Below are 17,407 nucleotides of genomic sequence, written 5' to 3'. Positions count from 1 at the left end.
ATTTAAGTAAAACTATAAAGTTAGGGTTTGATGGTTTTACAAATACTAATAGATACAACAGGACTTAAGAAAGAATGCATTGTCTGAAAATACAGTCTGTAATTTGGTGAGCCTCTCTTTTCTTTCTGACCTGAATAATTGAGCTACAGCTTATATTTTCAGACACTCATTATAGATGTACCTAACGGGGGTTAGGTGATCATGATATGACATACGATTAAGGTCATGTGGTAGTGTGAGTTATGGGGGTTAAACAGGAGGCTAAATCTTCTGTTTGACCCAGTTTGCTGGTATTTTTGAATAGGTTTATGAATCAATATATAATAAATACTATTTACCGTCAAAACGTAGGGGATATTGACCTCATTTTGTAAAACACAAAGTATGCAAATATTTTAGTCTATCTGGTCCCATAATAGACTCGAGAAAAATATGATATATCATGTTATGTTGCATTAAGCAATAAAATTGCATATTATAAATTTAGGCATACAATTTTATTAATGGTTTGGGATTGGGGAGGTGGAAGGGTGGGTTTGTTTTTGAAACTTTGAAACGCCAATAAATGTTTTGAATATGTTCAAAGGATAAATAAACTAGCTCAAATACTTTGCTATAAAATATTGAAATGCAAGAATGATTTTGTTGTGAGCCTTTCAAATGTGTGCATTATAATGTATAATTACATTCTCTAAAATGTAATTTGTCGCAGAGAAATATAGTAAATAAAACATTTATTGGTGTCACATGTAGCCCTCCACTCCCCCCCCTGCGTCACCTACCCAATTCTACCTAATTCATAACATTCTTTACCTAAGTTTATAATACATTCATTCACTGGTATGTAAATACATTTATGTAATTGTTTAATGCAATATAATATTATATATGACGTTTTCCTTTATTCAGACACTAAATAAACTGCTTTTTTCATATTTGGCATTTATAAAAAGTTTGATTACTGTGACTAATTTTTGTTTGACAGTAAGTTTTATTTTCCTATTTGTTTTATTTTTGACATATTAATCCATAATAATTCATGAAGTATCATTCCAAAATATCAATTGATTTTAGCCAATACGGACCAAACTGAAAACTGGTCCTCCTGATATAAGCTTTAGATGACAACAAAACTACTTTCAAACAATGTTACTTTTCGAATGGAGGTCAGTCAAATCGGCACTTGTGCTGAAAACATATGTTTTTAGTGCTTACCCCGAACTGTAATGGGATAGGGGAGATTACCGTTTCCTTGTAAACTATCTGTTCTCTGAACTAAACTCTGTAGATATATAGCATCTTTCTGGGTTGGAGATTCAAAACTTTACAAATGATTGGCATTTGTTCTAGCGTCACTATCAGGCGACCAGATTGGGTGTTTCATTCCTTTTGGACAAAAGAGCAAACGTTTAGCTTTTCTGCCCTCGTTGACGAAGAAAACACACGGGGCAGAGGAATATTTGATGGTTATTGATAATTTACACAACTGGTCCATTCAGTCACGTCATACCGCTATGTTATCAATACCGTATGATGTCACAGGTAATTATGACGTCAGAATCAAAATATGACGTCGAACGCTTATCTTGATAGACAGAATTAAACGTCTAATTTCACTACTCTCATATATAAACGAAATTGAAAAAATTGTCCAGATATATATACCAGATATATACCAGATTTCGGTCCTAAATTTATGGTCTGTACATAATCATAATCATGTTTGCGCAAAACTCCAAAACTTAAACTAATGAAATATTGAGCACATCCAGTTCTATACCTTATATACAATATATACACTATATGTCCCTTGCTTTAAGCCTGCTTATAGTAATGTCTTCAATAGCAGCTAGGGTAAAACTTAATGTCACAGCTAGTTCTTCCAATACGTGTTTGTGAAGGTTTCAGTAATCTTTTATTGTGTCCCTTGTTCTGTAATGGTCTTGTTTGGTCAGCATGCTTCGGTCTCTATCACTGGTTATGTTAATTTCATTAATAATTCTAAAATCTTGTAAAACTTCACCTCTTTTACGTCTGTTCTCTAGAGATGGTAATCCAAGTTGACATTTTGAATAGGGTAAGTCGGAAAGTCCTTTTACTAGTTTGGTGGCCCAACGTTGCACATTTTCTAGTTGCTGAATATCCGTAAGTAGCAGTGGACTCCAACTGTAGTAGCATATTCTAACTGTGGTCGAATGAGAGATTTATATAATGGCAGAACATGTCTTTGTCGAGTAGACCAGACGTTCTTCTAATCATCCCCAGAAGTCGATTTGCTTTCTTGACACAAGTTGATACGTGTTTGCTAAATTTGAGCGTTGAATCAAATATCACACCTAAATCCTTTTCTTCGAGTCGAGTGTAATACTTATATATAATATAGTTTGTCCGTTGTTCCCCAACATACTGTACTCGGTTTTCTGTGTTGTTATTTCCAAAATGCATAACTTTGCATTTGTCAGCATTAAATTTTAATTGCCATGTCTGTGACCAGTCGTCCGCTTTTTGAGGTCTCTTTGTATTTTTTCCGAATCGTCGATGTTGTTGGTTGACCCATACACTTTAGTATCATCCGCTAAAAGTTTCGCTATGGAATATGTTGTTTCTGGAAGGTCATTGATAAATATAAAAAAATAAAACAGGTCCGAGCACACTACCTTTGGTACTCCGCTTATAACTGGGATCCAGGATGATGTTTGTTCCGTTTAAAACAACCCGTTGATTTCTCTCTGATAGAAACGCTTTTATCCACGCGGCCATTTTACCATTAATTCCCAGAGCTTTAATTTTTGACAGCAGACGTTTGTGTGGAACAGTGTCAAACGCTTTTTGAAAGTCTAAATAACAATGTCCACATTGTTGCCTTCATCTAGTTCCCTTGTGATGTCATCTAAAACTTCAATTAGTTGCAATGATGTAGATTTTTTTGATCGAAAACAAAACTGTTCCTCACATAGAAGTTAATTATTTTCCAAAAAATCCAAAATATGATTTCGGCAAATTGATTTCAAAGTTTTTACGACAATACTGGTTAAACTGACGGGTTTGTAATTTTGGGCTTTCTGTTTGTTTCCTTTTTTGAAGATTGGTGTCACGTTTGCTTCTTTCATACTTTTGGTAATACGCTTTCTCTGAGAGATTTATTCAATATAATTGCCAGTGGTTTACTGATTACGGATCGTAGCTCATAAAGTATCTTAGGATGAAACTTGTCAGGTCCATGAGATTTAGCGACATTTAATTCTCCGAGTTTCTTTTTGACCTGGTCTATTGTTAACTCCAGGTTACCGAGTTCCATGTTGGTTCTTGCTTCGAACTCCGGTATATTGTTGTTGTCCTCTATTGTAAATACACTGCTAAAGAACTGATTAAGTACTGTTGTTTTCTTTCTCTTCGTCTGTTGTCACAATATCGCCGTTTTCATCTGCTAGATTTGGTATTACTGATTTAGTTTTTGTTTTACTTTGGATGTATTTCAAGAAACATTAAGGAAAGTCCTTAAATTAAGTTACTATTTTATTTTTCATATTCCTCCATTGAGCTTCTTTGCTGTTTTGATGCTTCGTTTCTGGCAAGTCTTTATGTTTCGTAGTTTTCTGGAGTACATATAATAATTGTTTAATGCAATATAATATTATATATGGCACTTGTGCATTTATAAAAAGTTTTGATTTAAACTAATTTGTTTGACAGTAAGTTTTATTTTCCTATTTGTTTTATTTTTGCTACCCATGAAGTATCATTCTGTAATACGGACCAAACTGATAAACTGGTCCTCCTGATATAAGCTTTAGATGACAACAAAAACTACTTTCACAATGTTACGAATTCAGTCAAATCGGCACTTGTAAACTATCTGACTGTAATGGGATAGGGGAGATTACCGTGTAAACTATCTGTTCTCTGAACTCTGTAGATATATAGCATCTTTCTGGGTTGGAGATTCAAAACTTTACAAATGTATTGGCATTTGTTCTAGCGTCACTATCAGGCGACCAGATTGGGTGTTTATTCGTCTAATTTCACTACTCTCATATATAAACGAAATTGAAAAAATTGTCCAGATATATATACCAGATATATACCAGATTTCGGTCCTAAATTTATGGTCTGTACATAATCATAATCATGTTTGCGCAAAACTCCAAAACTTAAACTAATGAAATATTGAGCACATCCAGTTCTATACCTTATATACAATATATACACTATATGTCCCTTGCTTTAAGCCTGCTTATAGTAATGTCTTCAATAGCAGCTAGGGTAAAACTTAATGTCACAGCTAGTTCTTCCAATACGTGTTTGTGAAGGTTTCAGTAATCTTTTATTGTGTCCCTTGTTCTGTAATGGTCTTGTTTGGTCAGCATGCTTCGGTCTCTATCACTGGTTATGTTAATTTCATTAATAATTCTAAAATCTTGTAAAACTTCACCTCTTTTACGTCTGTTCTCTAGAGATGGTAATCCAAGTTGACATTTTGAATAGGGTAAGTCGGAAAGTCCTTTTACTAGTTTGGTGGCCCAACGTTGCACATTTTCTAGTTGCTGAATATCCGTAAGTAGCAGTGGACTCCAACTGTAGTAGCATATTCTAACTGTGGTCGAATGAGAGATTTATATAATGGCAGAACATGTCTTTGTCGAGTGGACCAGACGTTCTTCTAATCATCCCCAGAAGTCGATTTGCTTTCTTGACACAAGTTGATACGTGTTTGCTAAATTTGAGCGTTGAATCAAATATCACACCTAAATCCTTTTCTTCGAGTCGAGTGTAATACTTATATATAATATAGTTTGTCCGTTGTTCCCCAACATACTGTACTCGGTTTCTGTGTTGTTATTTCCAAAATGCATAACTTTGCATTTGTCAGCATTAAATTTTAATTGCCATGTCTGTGACCAGTCGTCCGCTTTTTGAGGTTTCTTTGTATTTTTTCCGAATCGTCGATGTTGTTGGTTGACCCATACACTTTAGTATCATCCGCTAAAAGTTTCGCTATGGAATATGTTGTTTCTGGAAGGTCATTGATAAATATAAAAAATAAAACAGGTCCGAGCACACTACCTTTGGTACTCCGCTTATAACTGGGATCCAGGATGATGTTGTTCCGTTTAAAACAACCCGTTGATTTCTCTCTGATAGAAACGCTTTTATCCACGCGGCCATTTTACCATTAATTCCCAGAGCTTTAATTTTTGACAGCAGACGTTTGTGTGGAACAGTGTCAAACGCTTTTTGAAAGTCTAAATAACAATGTCCACATTGTTGCCTTCATCTAGTTCCCTTGTGATGTCATCTAAAACTTCAATTAGTTGCAATGATGTAGATTTTTTTGATCGAAAACAAAACTGTTCCTCACATAGAAGTTAATTATTTTCCAAAAAATCCAAAATATGATTTCGGCAAATTGATTTCAAAGTTTTTACGACAATACTGGTTAAACTGACGGGTTTGTAATTTTGGGCTTTCTGTTTGTTTCCTTTTTTGAAGATTGGTGTCACGTTTGCTTCTTTCATACTTTTGGTAATACGCTTTCTCTGAGAGATTTATTCAATATAATTGCCAGTGGTTTACTGATTACGGATCGTAGCTCATAAAGTATCTTAGGATGAAACTTGTCAGGTCCATGAGATTTAGCGACATTTAATTCTCCGAGTTTCTTTTTGACCTGGTCTATTGTTAACTCCAGGTTACCGAGTTCCATGTTGGTTCTTGCTTCGAACTCCGGTATATTGTTGTTGTCCTCTATTGTAAATACACTGCTAAAGAACTGATTAAGTACTGTTGTTTTCTTTCTCTTCGTCTGTTGTCACAATATCGCCGTTTTCATCTGCTAGATTTGGTATTACTGATTTAGTTTTTGTTTTACTTTGGATGTATTTCAAGAAACATTAAGGAAAGTCCTTAAATTAAGTTACTATTTTATTTTCATATTCCTCCATTGAGCTTCTTTGCTGTTTTGATGCTTCGTTTCTGGCAAGTCTTTATGTTTCGTAGTTTTCTGGAGTTTGATTGTGTTTATATTGATACCAAGTCTTTCGTTTGATTTTTAAAGCATTGACGGTTGTCTCTTTCATCCAAGGTTTCCTCAATCTCCGACCCGACGGTCTTACTTTGCACACTGGTATATGTTGATCAATTATCTTGAAGAGTTTATCTTCGTTCATGGTATCGTAGTTTCCTCTACAGTAGCAATATCTTATTAAATCGGTTTTCGGTGTTGATGTTACTGTATAAACATTTAGTCTAAATACTATCACAGCGTGATCACTTTTACCCAGATGAGTTCCAACATTGAGATCCATGTCTGTGTCGAGTAGCCTCAAGAATATGTTGAAATAAAAAGTTTTCTTTATTACACTCTTAAAATCATAAGCTAAATAACCATTGTTTCGGTTGTACTTTCCAGTTCCCAGTTGATATTTTTGATATTGAAATCTCCAAAAATAAGTAAATGGCTGGAATAGTCCATAAGAGAATTGATATGTAGGATTAGTTTGTCCGAGTTTTCCCTGGGGCTATTTGGACTATTTATACAACCGACAACTAGAGTGTCATTGCCTTTCAATTTAATATTGCACCAGATCATTTCCGAAAAATCCAATTCCATAATTTCTTCATTCAATTCGGCTTTAAGTTGTTGGTCAATGTACAAGAGCACACCTCGTCCTTGCTCCAAATACAATTTTATCAATATCTCTAGCGTTGTTTTTTGGCAAAATTTCGGTTAAGGCTATAATTGACGGTGCTTCCTGTTGAATTATCAATTGAAGCTCGTTCCTTTTATTCATGAGGCTATCAACATTACTATATATTACTTTAATGTCGCTGTTCGTGTTCGTCCCAACTGTCGTATAGACACTGTGCTCGTTAAAACTGGTTTCCTACTTAGAATAGATGATGGACAGTCCTTCGTCACTAGAATCGTCAACCTCAATGTCGTCTGTTAATGGTTGAATAACAGAAAAATTGATGCTATCCACTAATGTCGACTCATCGTAGTTGTTGTAACGTCCGTGTGACAGCGACGTTGTTTTCAATATAGGCTGCGAACCTAGGCGGTTAATGGTGCTTGTGTTGTTTTGTGTGTTTGTGGCAGGAGCAAGATTTCCCACTGCCCCAGGCCCAAGTGCTAAGCTTGAGCAATCTCCTCGCTTCTTAAAAGGGTCAGGGGTAAGTAGTGGTATCACTTTCTCCTCGATCACTCCTGTTCATATTTGACGACCGATTTGAAATGTTTTATCAGCCTGTTTCACCTTTGCCCATTTCCTGCCGTCATCCATGACTTTCACAATCTGACCAGCGCGAATCTTCCCATTATCTCCCGCATCTTTACGTTGTTTCAGTTCGTCACGTAATTTCCTGTTGTTATTCCGTTGCTCAGGTGTTAGGTCTCGAGTGATAACAACCCTACGTAGACATTCATTGTGGATGTTTTTTTATCCATGATTTTGTCAAATAGAACTTTCCTGCTTCTGCTGTTTTCAAACACAAGTTTAACTGGTCTTGCTTTTTCCTTGTGTACGTTCCTATCCTAAAAATATGTTTAACGTTTAATTCCGTTTTCTCTAGTTCTCTAGCTCTACAACAAAGGAGATGTAGGTCGTCTTTCCTTCTTGCTTCACCGGTTGAAGCTTTTGATTCCGGCAAATTAAACACCATTAAATTGAGCTCTCTTCGTCTTCGCTTTTGATCATTTGCTTCTTTTAACCGTTCATTGACTATTGTTCCAATATCTTTCCTTAGATTGTCTATCTCTTCTCCTTTCAATTCCTCTACAGTTGTTTTCATTTTTTCTGGAATATCAATTTCTAATTGTTCGAGTTTGTTTTCCACCTTGACAATCTTTCCTCTGTGCAGGATTATATTTTTGATAGCTTGTTCGATTGCTGACAGTTTTGGGAAGTTTTGTTTACATACTTTGCAGATCCACATGATGTCTGAATTGTCTTCCATCATTGCGTTGTACAGTGGAGTTGAAACATGGTAAACAGTACAACAAATTACAAACATCACATTCGATTTCTTTATCATTTCTCTTGAGTTTTATGTCACAAACAGGACAGATGGATGTTCCGTCACTGTCCATTCTGGACTTTTTCTGGATGCCATGGTGTATTATCTCAAGAAACACTCCCTTTTCCAGACTGATAATCCTACACGTCTTGCCCAATATCTACTCAGTAATTTTCCAGTAATTTTACACCGTCATCGAGATATCCTAGGCATATCCTTTCATCCGGTTTCTCATTATCTTTCTTTGTTCGGTTTTTATCAGGTCCATACAGAATTTAGGTGAACTCACTGAGCGTCTTTCGTTGATTTGACAGATCAGCTCATTGAGATGTTTTATCCTTGATAAGAGTTCTCTTTGTTCGTTTTCAAACACTTCCGAATTGTTGTGCCCTTTGACAGAGTTCCACTAGACAATTGAATAGAATGGACTCTCCAATATCACCATCTTCACATGTTCTTTGTACCTACTCCCAATACTCCCCATTCTTTCTTAAATACTGATTTAGTGTATCGATGAAATTTTATACTCGTTGCTACGTAATATGATATTTATCAAACTCGTCGTTACGTAATGTGATATTTATTAAACTCGTTGAATAATTCCATATGTTACTTACTTACCTAAAGGTTCATGGCATATCAAATTATTGAACCCGTTTGATAAATTTCATATTACACAGCCATTCATGTAATCTTCCGTTTTATTTCCTTACTTTGAATTAATCTGTATCGGTTTACCATGATCATATACACGGAGCTAGCGTTTCCAACACTTGATACATTAATGTGTCTATGTTTTTAACTATACGATTAATGGCAAAAAGCTTGTTTCAGAATCTCATAAACCATGAAGATTTTAATAGCTGCGTTATTGGGAATACTGGTGGCCATAGCGACTGATCATTACTTGTGGAGAGCTCCACACGATTTTGTCCAAAACTTTAACCAGTCATACGACTACGTCATAGGTAAGCTTTGGTCAAAATATAACGTGAAATATCTAATATTTTGTTTGTCAATAACGTTTTTTTATATTTTGTACCCAATTCCAAAGAATTGAGTTTTAGACCTAAACAATTATATACATGTATTTATATAAATTGAGTAACTAAGGATGTATAGTAAACTACATGTAACTTTACCCCGATCCCATGAACATCAAACAAAAGTCAACAAAATAAAGGAAAAATGTTTTTCAATCGACTAGGGAATACCTATCTGTAAAAAAAAATATTTTTAATGAAATCATACGAACAAGAACAAAACATCATGTACATTTTGGTGCAGTTGGAGGTGGTGCTTCCGGTTTGGTGTTGGCCAATCGGCTGTCAGAAGATGCCGACGTCAGTATTTTGGTGTTGGAAGCTGGAAACTCCGAATCAGATAAACCAGTATATGATATTCCGTACAATGCTCCAAAAGCACAGATGACAGAAGCTGATTGGATATATCGGACGGTACCACAGCGCCATGCTCACTTCGCGATGAAAGACAAAGTAAGCTTTCTATCAATTAAACAGTGTCTAAGTGTACTGTATCTCTAAGCTTAATCAAAATTTGAATCTAAACCTCTTCAACATTCGTGTTGCAACAACATTTGTTTTCACGAAGACCTTGATCCTGGTTTGGATTTGGTATACAAACATGTAAACGTAACTGTTCATTTTCCAGATTCATTATTATTATTTCGGCTATGTGATATGCGATAATATTGTTTATGGTCCAACTCCTAGGTTGGTATTTTGCCACAAGGGAAAGGACTCGGGGGATCCACCCTTCTCAATGGACTAGCCTACATCCGTGGCAGTCGTCATGACTACGACTCCTGGGCAGCCAATGGTTGTGAAGGGTGGAGCTATGACGAAGTCTTACCGTATTTCCTTAAATCGGAAGACATGCGCGAAGCAGACGGATTTGATGAAGGTAAACTGAAAAAGGGATTTTTCCAAACAATTTCAAGAAATTTCATAAAATCAATTCTCGTTTTTGACGTTATAAATGAAAATGTACATCAATATATTGGAATGTGATTATTTCCTTCATAGAATACCATTCTCGAGGAGGGCCCATTGCCATATCAGATTCTACCAAATCCGAATTAGCAGACGTCTATTTTGAGGCAGCAAAAGAAATCGGGTTCAAAGTTCACGATTGTAATGGCAATAATGGAATACAAGATGGCTTCTGTCGAGCATGGGCGATCATAGGAGGGGGACAAAGATGTAACGCCGCACGTGGGTTTTTACATCCCGTTATAGGAAGGAAGAATTTATACGTCGCTATTCAGTCACACGTGACTAAAGTGAGTAGCTATTTGTGATCAATTGTTTTTAATCTAAAACCTATATACAGAACATGTAAACATGTATTGCATCTACTTTCTGGCTATGCATAAGAGTCCGTCAAGACGTTTTCATAATGGTTGACCCATCTGTATCAATGTTTTCGTTCCCCAGCTCCCGTGTCATTTTACTGCTCCTGCATTTTTTAGTCCATCTGATCGTATGACAGATTCAGAATTTCAGAAGTATGTCTGTTTTCAGAATGAATGACCATAAACTGAAAATGTTCTTCAGAGTTACCCACCATTATATCAAGTGGTAAAGAACAATCACATTTTTGACCACCTCGATCAAACTGATTATGGACATTCCATTTTTATTTTCTATATTCATATTGTTTATTAAGTTACCAACTCGTCTCGATATTCTTTGACTTGCGCTAATCACCAAGTCCTTCAAGACGTCTTATACTGTTAAGGAATTAGTTGTTACCATGACCTTTCTCATGTTTCATTTGTCTGCTTCCTTCGGCTTATATTGTGTGTATTGTAGTGTATGTCTACGTGTTTCATGCAAGGTTCTACTAGAAAACAAGAAAGCAGTAGGTGTTGAGTTTATCCAGAACGGTCGTAAGAAATCTGTGGCCGCCAGACGAGAAGTTATCCTCAACGCCGGGTCGATCGGGTCAGCACAGATCCTAATGCTTTCGGGAGTGGGACCAAAGGCTCATCTCAAAGAGCTAGGGGTAAGTAGCAAGGAATATAACAAGCAAACCAGGTGAGCAAAAAGGTGTGACATACATTGGTGACTTCAATTGATACAAAACGTTACTGTTTAGGTGATGGCCTCGCCATTGTTATTGATGTCTCCAATGAACATTAGTGAATGGGGTATAAGGCACAATTCAAATAAGACGTTATCCAACAATAAGTACAGCGTAAGGATAGCTCGGTCAAAACTTGTTTGGGATGCCCGATCTTTGTTTGACCTTATCGACTGAGTCACGTTTACAACTGCTACAATTCGATATTTTGTAATGTTGTACAGATTCCTTTGGTAGCTGACCTTCCGGTAGGCTCCGTATTAAGAGATCACATGATGTTCTTCGTGAAAGCTAATATCGAAAAACCAGTGAGTTATACTATCGCTAAGGTCTTCACCCCAATCAACTGGATCAAGTACTACCTCTTCGGTACAGGTAAGATCTATTGGAATATGTATAGGTTACAAGTTAAGTTTTATGGCACAGCTAAGATCTATCGGAATTAGTAAGTTGCAAGTTAACAAGTTAGATCTTACAGCACAGGTAGGATCCCACGGGTATCTAAGATACAGATAAGTTCCTGTGGTAGTGAAAAGGAACTAAAATACAGGTAATTCTATGATACTGGTTAATTTTACGGTACAGGTTACCGGATTAATATGTAGTTTTCTTTTGTGGAAAAACATGTAGCATTTATGCTAAGGTTTAAACTTTCTAACTATCCACTAACTTTTGTCCTAGGATTACTAACCAGCAGCGCTGCTATCGAAAGCCAGGCGTTCATAAAGACGGAACCGGACAGAAAAACTCCGGATATCCAGTTCACATTGGTTAGTTCGTTAGAGGAACACGGTGACTCGTATGGCCACTTCAACTACAGAGATGACGTAAGAATGCTTGTTTATATAAATACATGAAAATTCATTTGAGATCAAATAACAGTAATGTCCTCTAATCTATCTAGCTAATAGTAACCGATTTGTACAACACGATTTAATCGGTCTTTTAAGATACATATCATTATTTTTCCTAATATCAATAGTGAAGTCTTTAGGGCTTATATACTTCACCAGTATTGTCTGAGGTTAAAACAAAAATAAAGATGATCAAAGCCCTTAAAAATAAAATGTAAAAGTCAACATCTGGACTTTTGCTAATATCAAACAAAGGTTTGCTGCCAAATTATAAAAATTATTGATGTATTTGCTGCTAAATTAACTAAACACTAATTATTTTAGGTGAATGAAGCCTTGTATAAATCTATCCATCGTTCGGACGTACCACCAGAAGGCTTTTCTGTCGCCATCTTCCTCATCCAACCCAAAAGTAATGGTACCCTCCGCTTGGCTAGTCGTGATCCATTCGACTATCCACTTGTGGATCCGAATTACCTGCAACATCCAGGGGATGTTAAGGCATATATCCAAGGTTGGTTGTTTCCGCAGGTGAAATTAATGTATCTACTTAACCCTGTCAATGGCGGGAGGTGATGAAATTCTTATCTCGAAATTCTTCTTATTTTTCTCGAAGTGTAACGTGGAAGCTTTGACTTGCGAGGTTACATACTTGATATGACGGTTACGTCAGCCTTAAATAGTGAAAATGATATCTGTGGGATTCCTCTCCTGAGTTTGACTCGTTTATTTGCAGCATACAATTTAACGCATTGTAATAGAAATTTATGTATGACGTTTTGGTAGATCATGCAACATTACCAATAACTTGGAAGCATGTGAATTTGATATACATTCATAATCATAGGTTCATCTTATTTGCTTTAGGTCGAGGAGTTGCACTGTTCTCTATATGTAAGCAATACCATGTACACTATAGTCGATGTACAGACAATAATGACTACCTCTCAACACAACTTATTGATATTTACCGTCAAACAAACATGTTTTTGTGTTTTAGCTAATTTTAACTTCTTTTATTGTCATGGTAACGGCTTTCAGTCACAAATATTGATCAAATTGTTTATACGACAGGAGTACGTTATGCTCAAAAATTATTAAAATCTGATGCGATGAAGAAATTGGGAGCAAGTTTTCGGAGAACTGACATACCTGCATGTGACGAGAAGATCCCTGACTCTGATGATTACTGGGAATGTCTTATACGTAATCTGGCGACCACAGTCTACCACCCAGCGTCCACGTGTAAGATGGGCGCCGCCTCTGATCCTACGACTGTAGTAGATCCACAACTTAGGTAATTCATATCGACAAGGTGTATACCTATACATGTTATTCGTGTTTTTATCCTTTCATTTTTAGTAAGTATTTGGCTAACCTTTACAATATTCACTCTTTTATTTCAAACGAAAATCAACATTGTGTGAAAGGAAGAAAAGTAAGCCATGTAATGATATGAAGAAAATTCATCTGAGCTCCATGTTTCACAGCCTGACTTCATAGATATAATGAAGCAAACGAAATAACAAACAATTATGCAGAAGATAAAGAGATAAAAAGAAAATTTTCCAATTTTAGATTTTTAAATAGTCAGTTATTTTTTGCTAACATTAATATAATTTAGAGCCAAAAAACAATGAAGTGTGCTATTTTTACATCAGGTAACTTCTCGGATTGTTTATAAAACATCGAAGGAAATGTTCTATTACTGCTTACTGTATACAATGTTTATCTTTTTTTTGTAACATTTTTTTAATTTTTTTCCAGACATATTTATATAACAGTAATACATTTCCTCATCCTTACTTAGTAAACAAACACATTTCAATCTGAATTTTCATAGCTATAAATAATTATCTGCATTATTACAGTTATCAATTATCCTTATTCTCAGCTTATTCCTCATCAACACCATCCTTCTCATGCATTCTACTCAATCTTATTCTCCTTTTTGTACCTTACACACACAAACACACACACTCACACTTACAGGATATACAAACTTATACATACTCAATTTGGTCAATTCTTTTTTTCTCCTATACACATATGCCAAAACATTCACTCACTTACAAATTATACAAATATACATACATGATCAATAGGGGAAGAAAGAGAGGGGAGAGAGAATGAGAGAAAGAGAGAGAGAGAGAGAGAGAGAGAGAGAGAGAGTATAGTATGGGATATATTCGCTGGAGGTTTGCAGTTCCGCAATGATATTGGTTACTATTTTAAAATTATCAGACATATTATTTCATTGTATTTCAAGTCGTGCTGTCAGAGATTGGGTGTGATTTCTATAAGTTTAATCCATTTTTTCCAATTTTGATTGAAATTTTCCTTACATTTATTTCCTTTACCAATACTAATGTATTTCTGAATATCATAGTTTTCCTTTATAATAGTTTTTAATGATGTTATTGATAGGTTTTGTTTTAAACATCTAGATCTGTAAATGTATTGTTTCAAAATGAGTAAAATGAGGTTATCAGTTTTGTAATATATGTTTCTATTGTTGGGTATACCAAAAATGATAGTCTTTTTATTGAAAGAAAAAGGAATAACAATAAGTCTAGCAAAAATTCAAAATTTTCAAAAAATTATTGTACTTCTCTGCATTCCCAAAATATATGTGTTATTGTTTCTATTTCTGTCTTACAGAAAAAGCAATGTGGATTTTTAGATAAGCCAATTTTAAATACATATGAGTTTGTTGTGAGAATATGTTGATTTATTCTGTATTGTAGCCATTGAAGTTTCGAGATTGAAGTAACTCGGAAAGGAGTCAAGTATATTTCCTTCCAAGTTTCCTCATTAATTTCAAATAAATTGTTCCATTTTCCTTTACCAGAAGACCTAGTGTTATTTTGAAAAGTATGTGGTAGAATTCTTTGGATTCCTTTTTATGTTTAATAAACATTTCTAAATTATTGGGTATCAATGGATATGACAGATTGAAATTATCAAACTGTTTAAGAGATAAGTACTCTCTACATGAATTTATAATTCCCTGGTAAGTTACAAAGTTAGTATTAACATTAAATTTTTCTGTAAATTCGTGAAAATTGTAAAAACTTAACGAGTATGGACATTTCAAAAGGTCATTAAGAAAAATAACATTGTTCTTGTACCAGTTTTTATAAAATACCATTTTTATCCCCCGCCCAACGAAGTTGGCGGGGGATATACAAATGGGTTCCGTCCGTCCGTCTGTCCGTACGAATGGTTTCCAGAGCATAACTCTAAAACCAGTAGAGATATTTCCACGAAACTTCATACACACATTGGTCTTATGGTCTAGTAGTGCCTTTTGCTATTTTTAGGTTTTCATTTTTTGCATTTTTTCCGTAACCATGGAAACATTGCTGAAAATATCATATTTTGTACCAGGTTCGTTCCGGAGCATAACTCTAAAACCAGAAGAGATATTTCCACGAAACTTCATAGACACATTGGTCTTATGGTCTAATAGTGCCTTTTGCTATTTTAAGGTTTTCACTTTTTGTACTTTTTTCTGTAACCATGGAAACATTGCTGAAAATGGCAGATTTTTGTGTAAGAATCGTTTCCGAAGCACAACTCTAAAACCAGCAGAGATATTTCCATGAAACTTCATAGACACATTGTTCTTATGGTCTAGTAGTGCCTTTTGCTATTTTTAGGTTTTCATTTTTTTGCACTTTTTTCGTAACCATGGAAACATTGCTGAAAATATCATATTTTTGTACCAAGTTCGTTTCCGCAGCATTAATGGAAAACCGGTTGAGATATATGCAACGAACTCCTTAGGCACATTAGTATTATGGTCTAGTAGTGCCTTTTGCTATTTTAAGGTTTTCACTTTTTGTACTTTTTTTCTGTAACCATGGAAACATTGCTGAAAATGGCAGATTTTTGTGTAAGAATCGTTTCCGAAGCACAACTCTAAAACCAGCAGAGATATTTCCATGAAACTTCATAGACTCATTTTATGTAGGACTTCTAATTTTGTATTATGCTTTACTTTTTATTTAATATGCATTCGGTAAAACTCAGATATATCAAACTCAATTACTATGAACATTCACTTAATTCCTATGTTACTCGTCGCTGTTTAAACAAATCAAAAATCGCACTGTTAGCTGCTGAACTTTGTTAAAGCTAAGATCAATTCTGGTATTTCTCAAAGAAGCAAATGTTTTCAAAGTTGGTTTCACTTTGTTACAAAAAAAACATAAATATGTTTTGTATATATTCTTCAATTGCAGTTAGGTTTTAAAATACTTTCCCTATACTCTTACTAGCATATAAAATTAATGCATTAATTGATTTAGCTCTCCATTGGCGGGGGATCTGAATGACTATGTCCTTGTCCTATTTATTATTATATCCCTATTGTACCGAATGGGTGTTTTCAAAATGCCCGATATATCATGACCATTTAACTGTGCTTGTTTCTTAATAAGACAATTCCAAGAATTAAAAACATCTTTCCAAAATTGATTATTACATTTAGATTCACATTCTTCAATATATCCTACTCCACAATTAGCCATAATGTTTGTGTTAATATTGGTTTCTAGAATCACTTGCCATTTACTTGACCTTGTGTATAATCTTCTGATCCATGTTAACTTGAGAGCCCTGATAAAAGAGTATATGTCTATCATTCTAAGACCGCCTTCACTGTATTCCTTTATAATAATATCTCTCTTAACCTTATCTACTTTACTGTTCCAAAGGAATTTATATATTTCTGAGTTAAGTGCTTTTATGAAATATATATCAGGATTTGGCAGTGCTATAAACAGGTGATTAAGCTGTGAAATTAGTAGCGATTTAATAACTGGCACTTTGCCGATAGGTGTAAGAATTCGTTTATTCCAAGTATTCAGAATTGATTTAAGTTTAAAGTGAATAGTCGGGCAAAGAAAACCAGTCTAAATGCGTTCATTGGCCTTCCAAAAGTTCTCACATATTAATACAACGGTCAAGTTCTGCTTACGTTTCCCAGTTCTGACCATTGAAATAAAGAAAAGTTGAAAGCATTGAAAGCGAGGCTGCGTGGAAATTTAAACACGGACATAGTCAGCCGGGAAGACGTTTTAGCATTCATACATTAAAAATTAATTTCTACGTACGCAGACAGATTTTGACGAGAAAGTTTATTTTTCTATTCCATAAGAAATAATACTGGATACATTCACACCATTTTTACCGACTTAAGTCATCCTTGCCCGACTGTTCACTTTAAAGTTATATGTGCCGTAACTGGGCGATAATTTTGACATGTTAATTTTTCATCCTTAATTTACTAAAAACCATAAGGTTTGATGAATAAAGCTGTAAAAATCATTCAAATGGATTCAGATGACTTATAAATGGTACTTATAACACAGAAATTTTGTACTGTAAAATTGTTGTTTTTATGCCTTAAATATGGTTAAATGAAA

At 34.9% G+C, this 17,407-nt stretch overlaps 1 protein-coding gene across 3 annotated transcripts in view; it reads left to right on the top strand.

The window, feature by feature from the left end:
* The window catches only part of LOC138307224 (alcohol dehydrogenase [acceptor]-like), a 29,538-nt gene that overhangs the window by 10,983 nt on the left and 1,148 nt on the right, over positions 1-17,407 (top strand). Inside the window, exons 2-10 of one of the 3 annotated variants that reach the window (XM_069247861.1) lie at positions 8,851-8,984; positions 9,304-9,512; positions 9,750-9,939; positions 10,062-10,318; positions 10,876-11,043; positions 11,346-11,496; positions 11,803-11,948; positions 12,300-12,489; positions 13,050-13,272. In XM_069247861.1, the coding sequence (XP_069103962.1) occupies positions 8,864-8,984; positions 9,304-9,512; positions 9,750-9,939; positions 10,062-10,318; positions 10,876-11,043; positions 11,346-11,496; positions 11,803-11,948; positions 12,300-12,489; positions 13,050-13,272 (1,655 nt within the window). In that variant the 5' untranslated portion in view covers positions 8,851-8,863. Of the gene's footprint in view, positions 1-8,659; positions 8,985-9,303; positions 9,513-9,749; positions 9,940-10,061; positions 10,319-10,875; positions 11,044-11,345; positions 11,497-11,802; positions 11,949-12,299; positions 12,490-13,049; positions 13,277-17,407 lie in introns of those variants that run through there. The other 2 variants (XM_069247876.1, XM_069247869.1) reach the window with 2 other exon arrangements.

This window comes from Argopecten irradians, chromosome 1 (genome assembly GCF_041381155.1).
Source record: "Argopecten irradians isolate NY chromosome 1, Ai_NY, whole genome shotgun sequence".
NCBI classification, from domain to species: domain Eukaryota; kingdom Metazoa; phylum Mollusca; class Bivalvia; order Pectinida; family Pectinidae; genus Argopecten; species Argopecten irradians.
The sequence above is the reverse complement of the archived record's forward strand: the minus strand, read 5'-3'. Positions and strand labels throughout refer to the sequence as shown.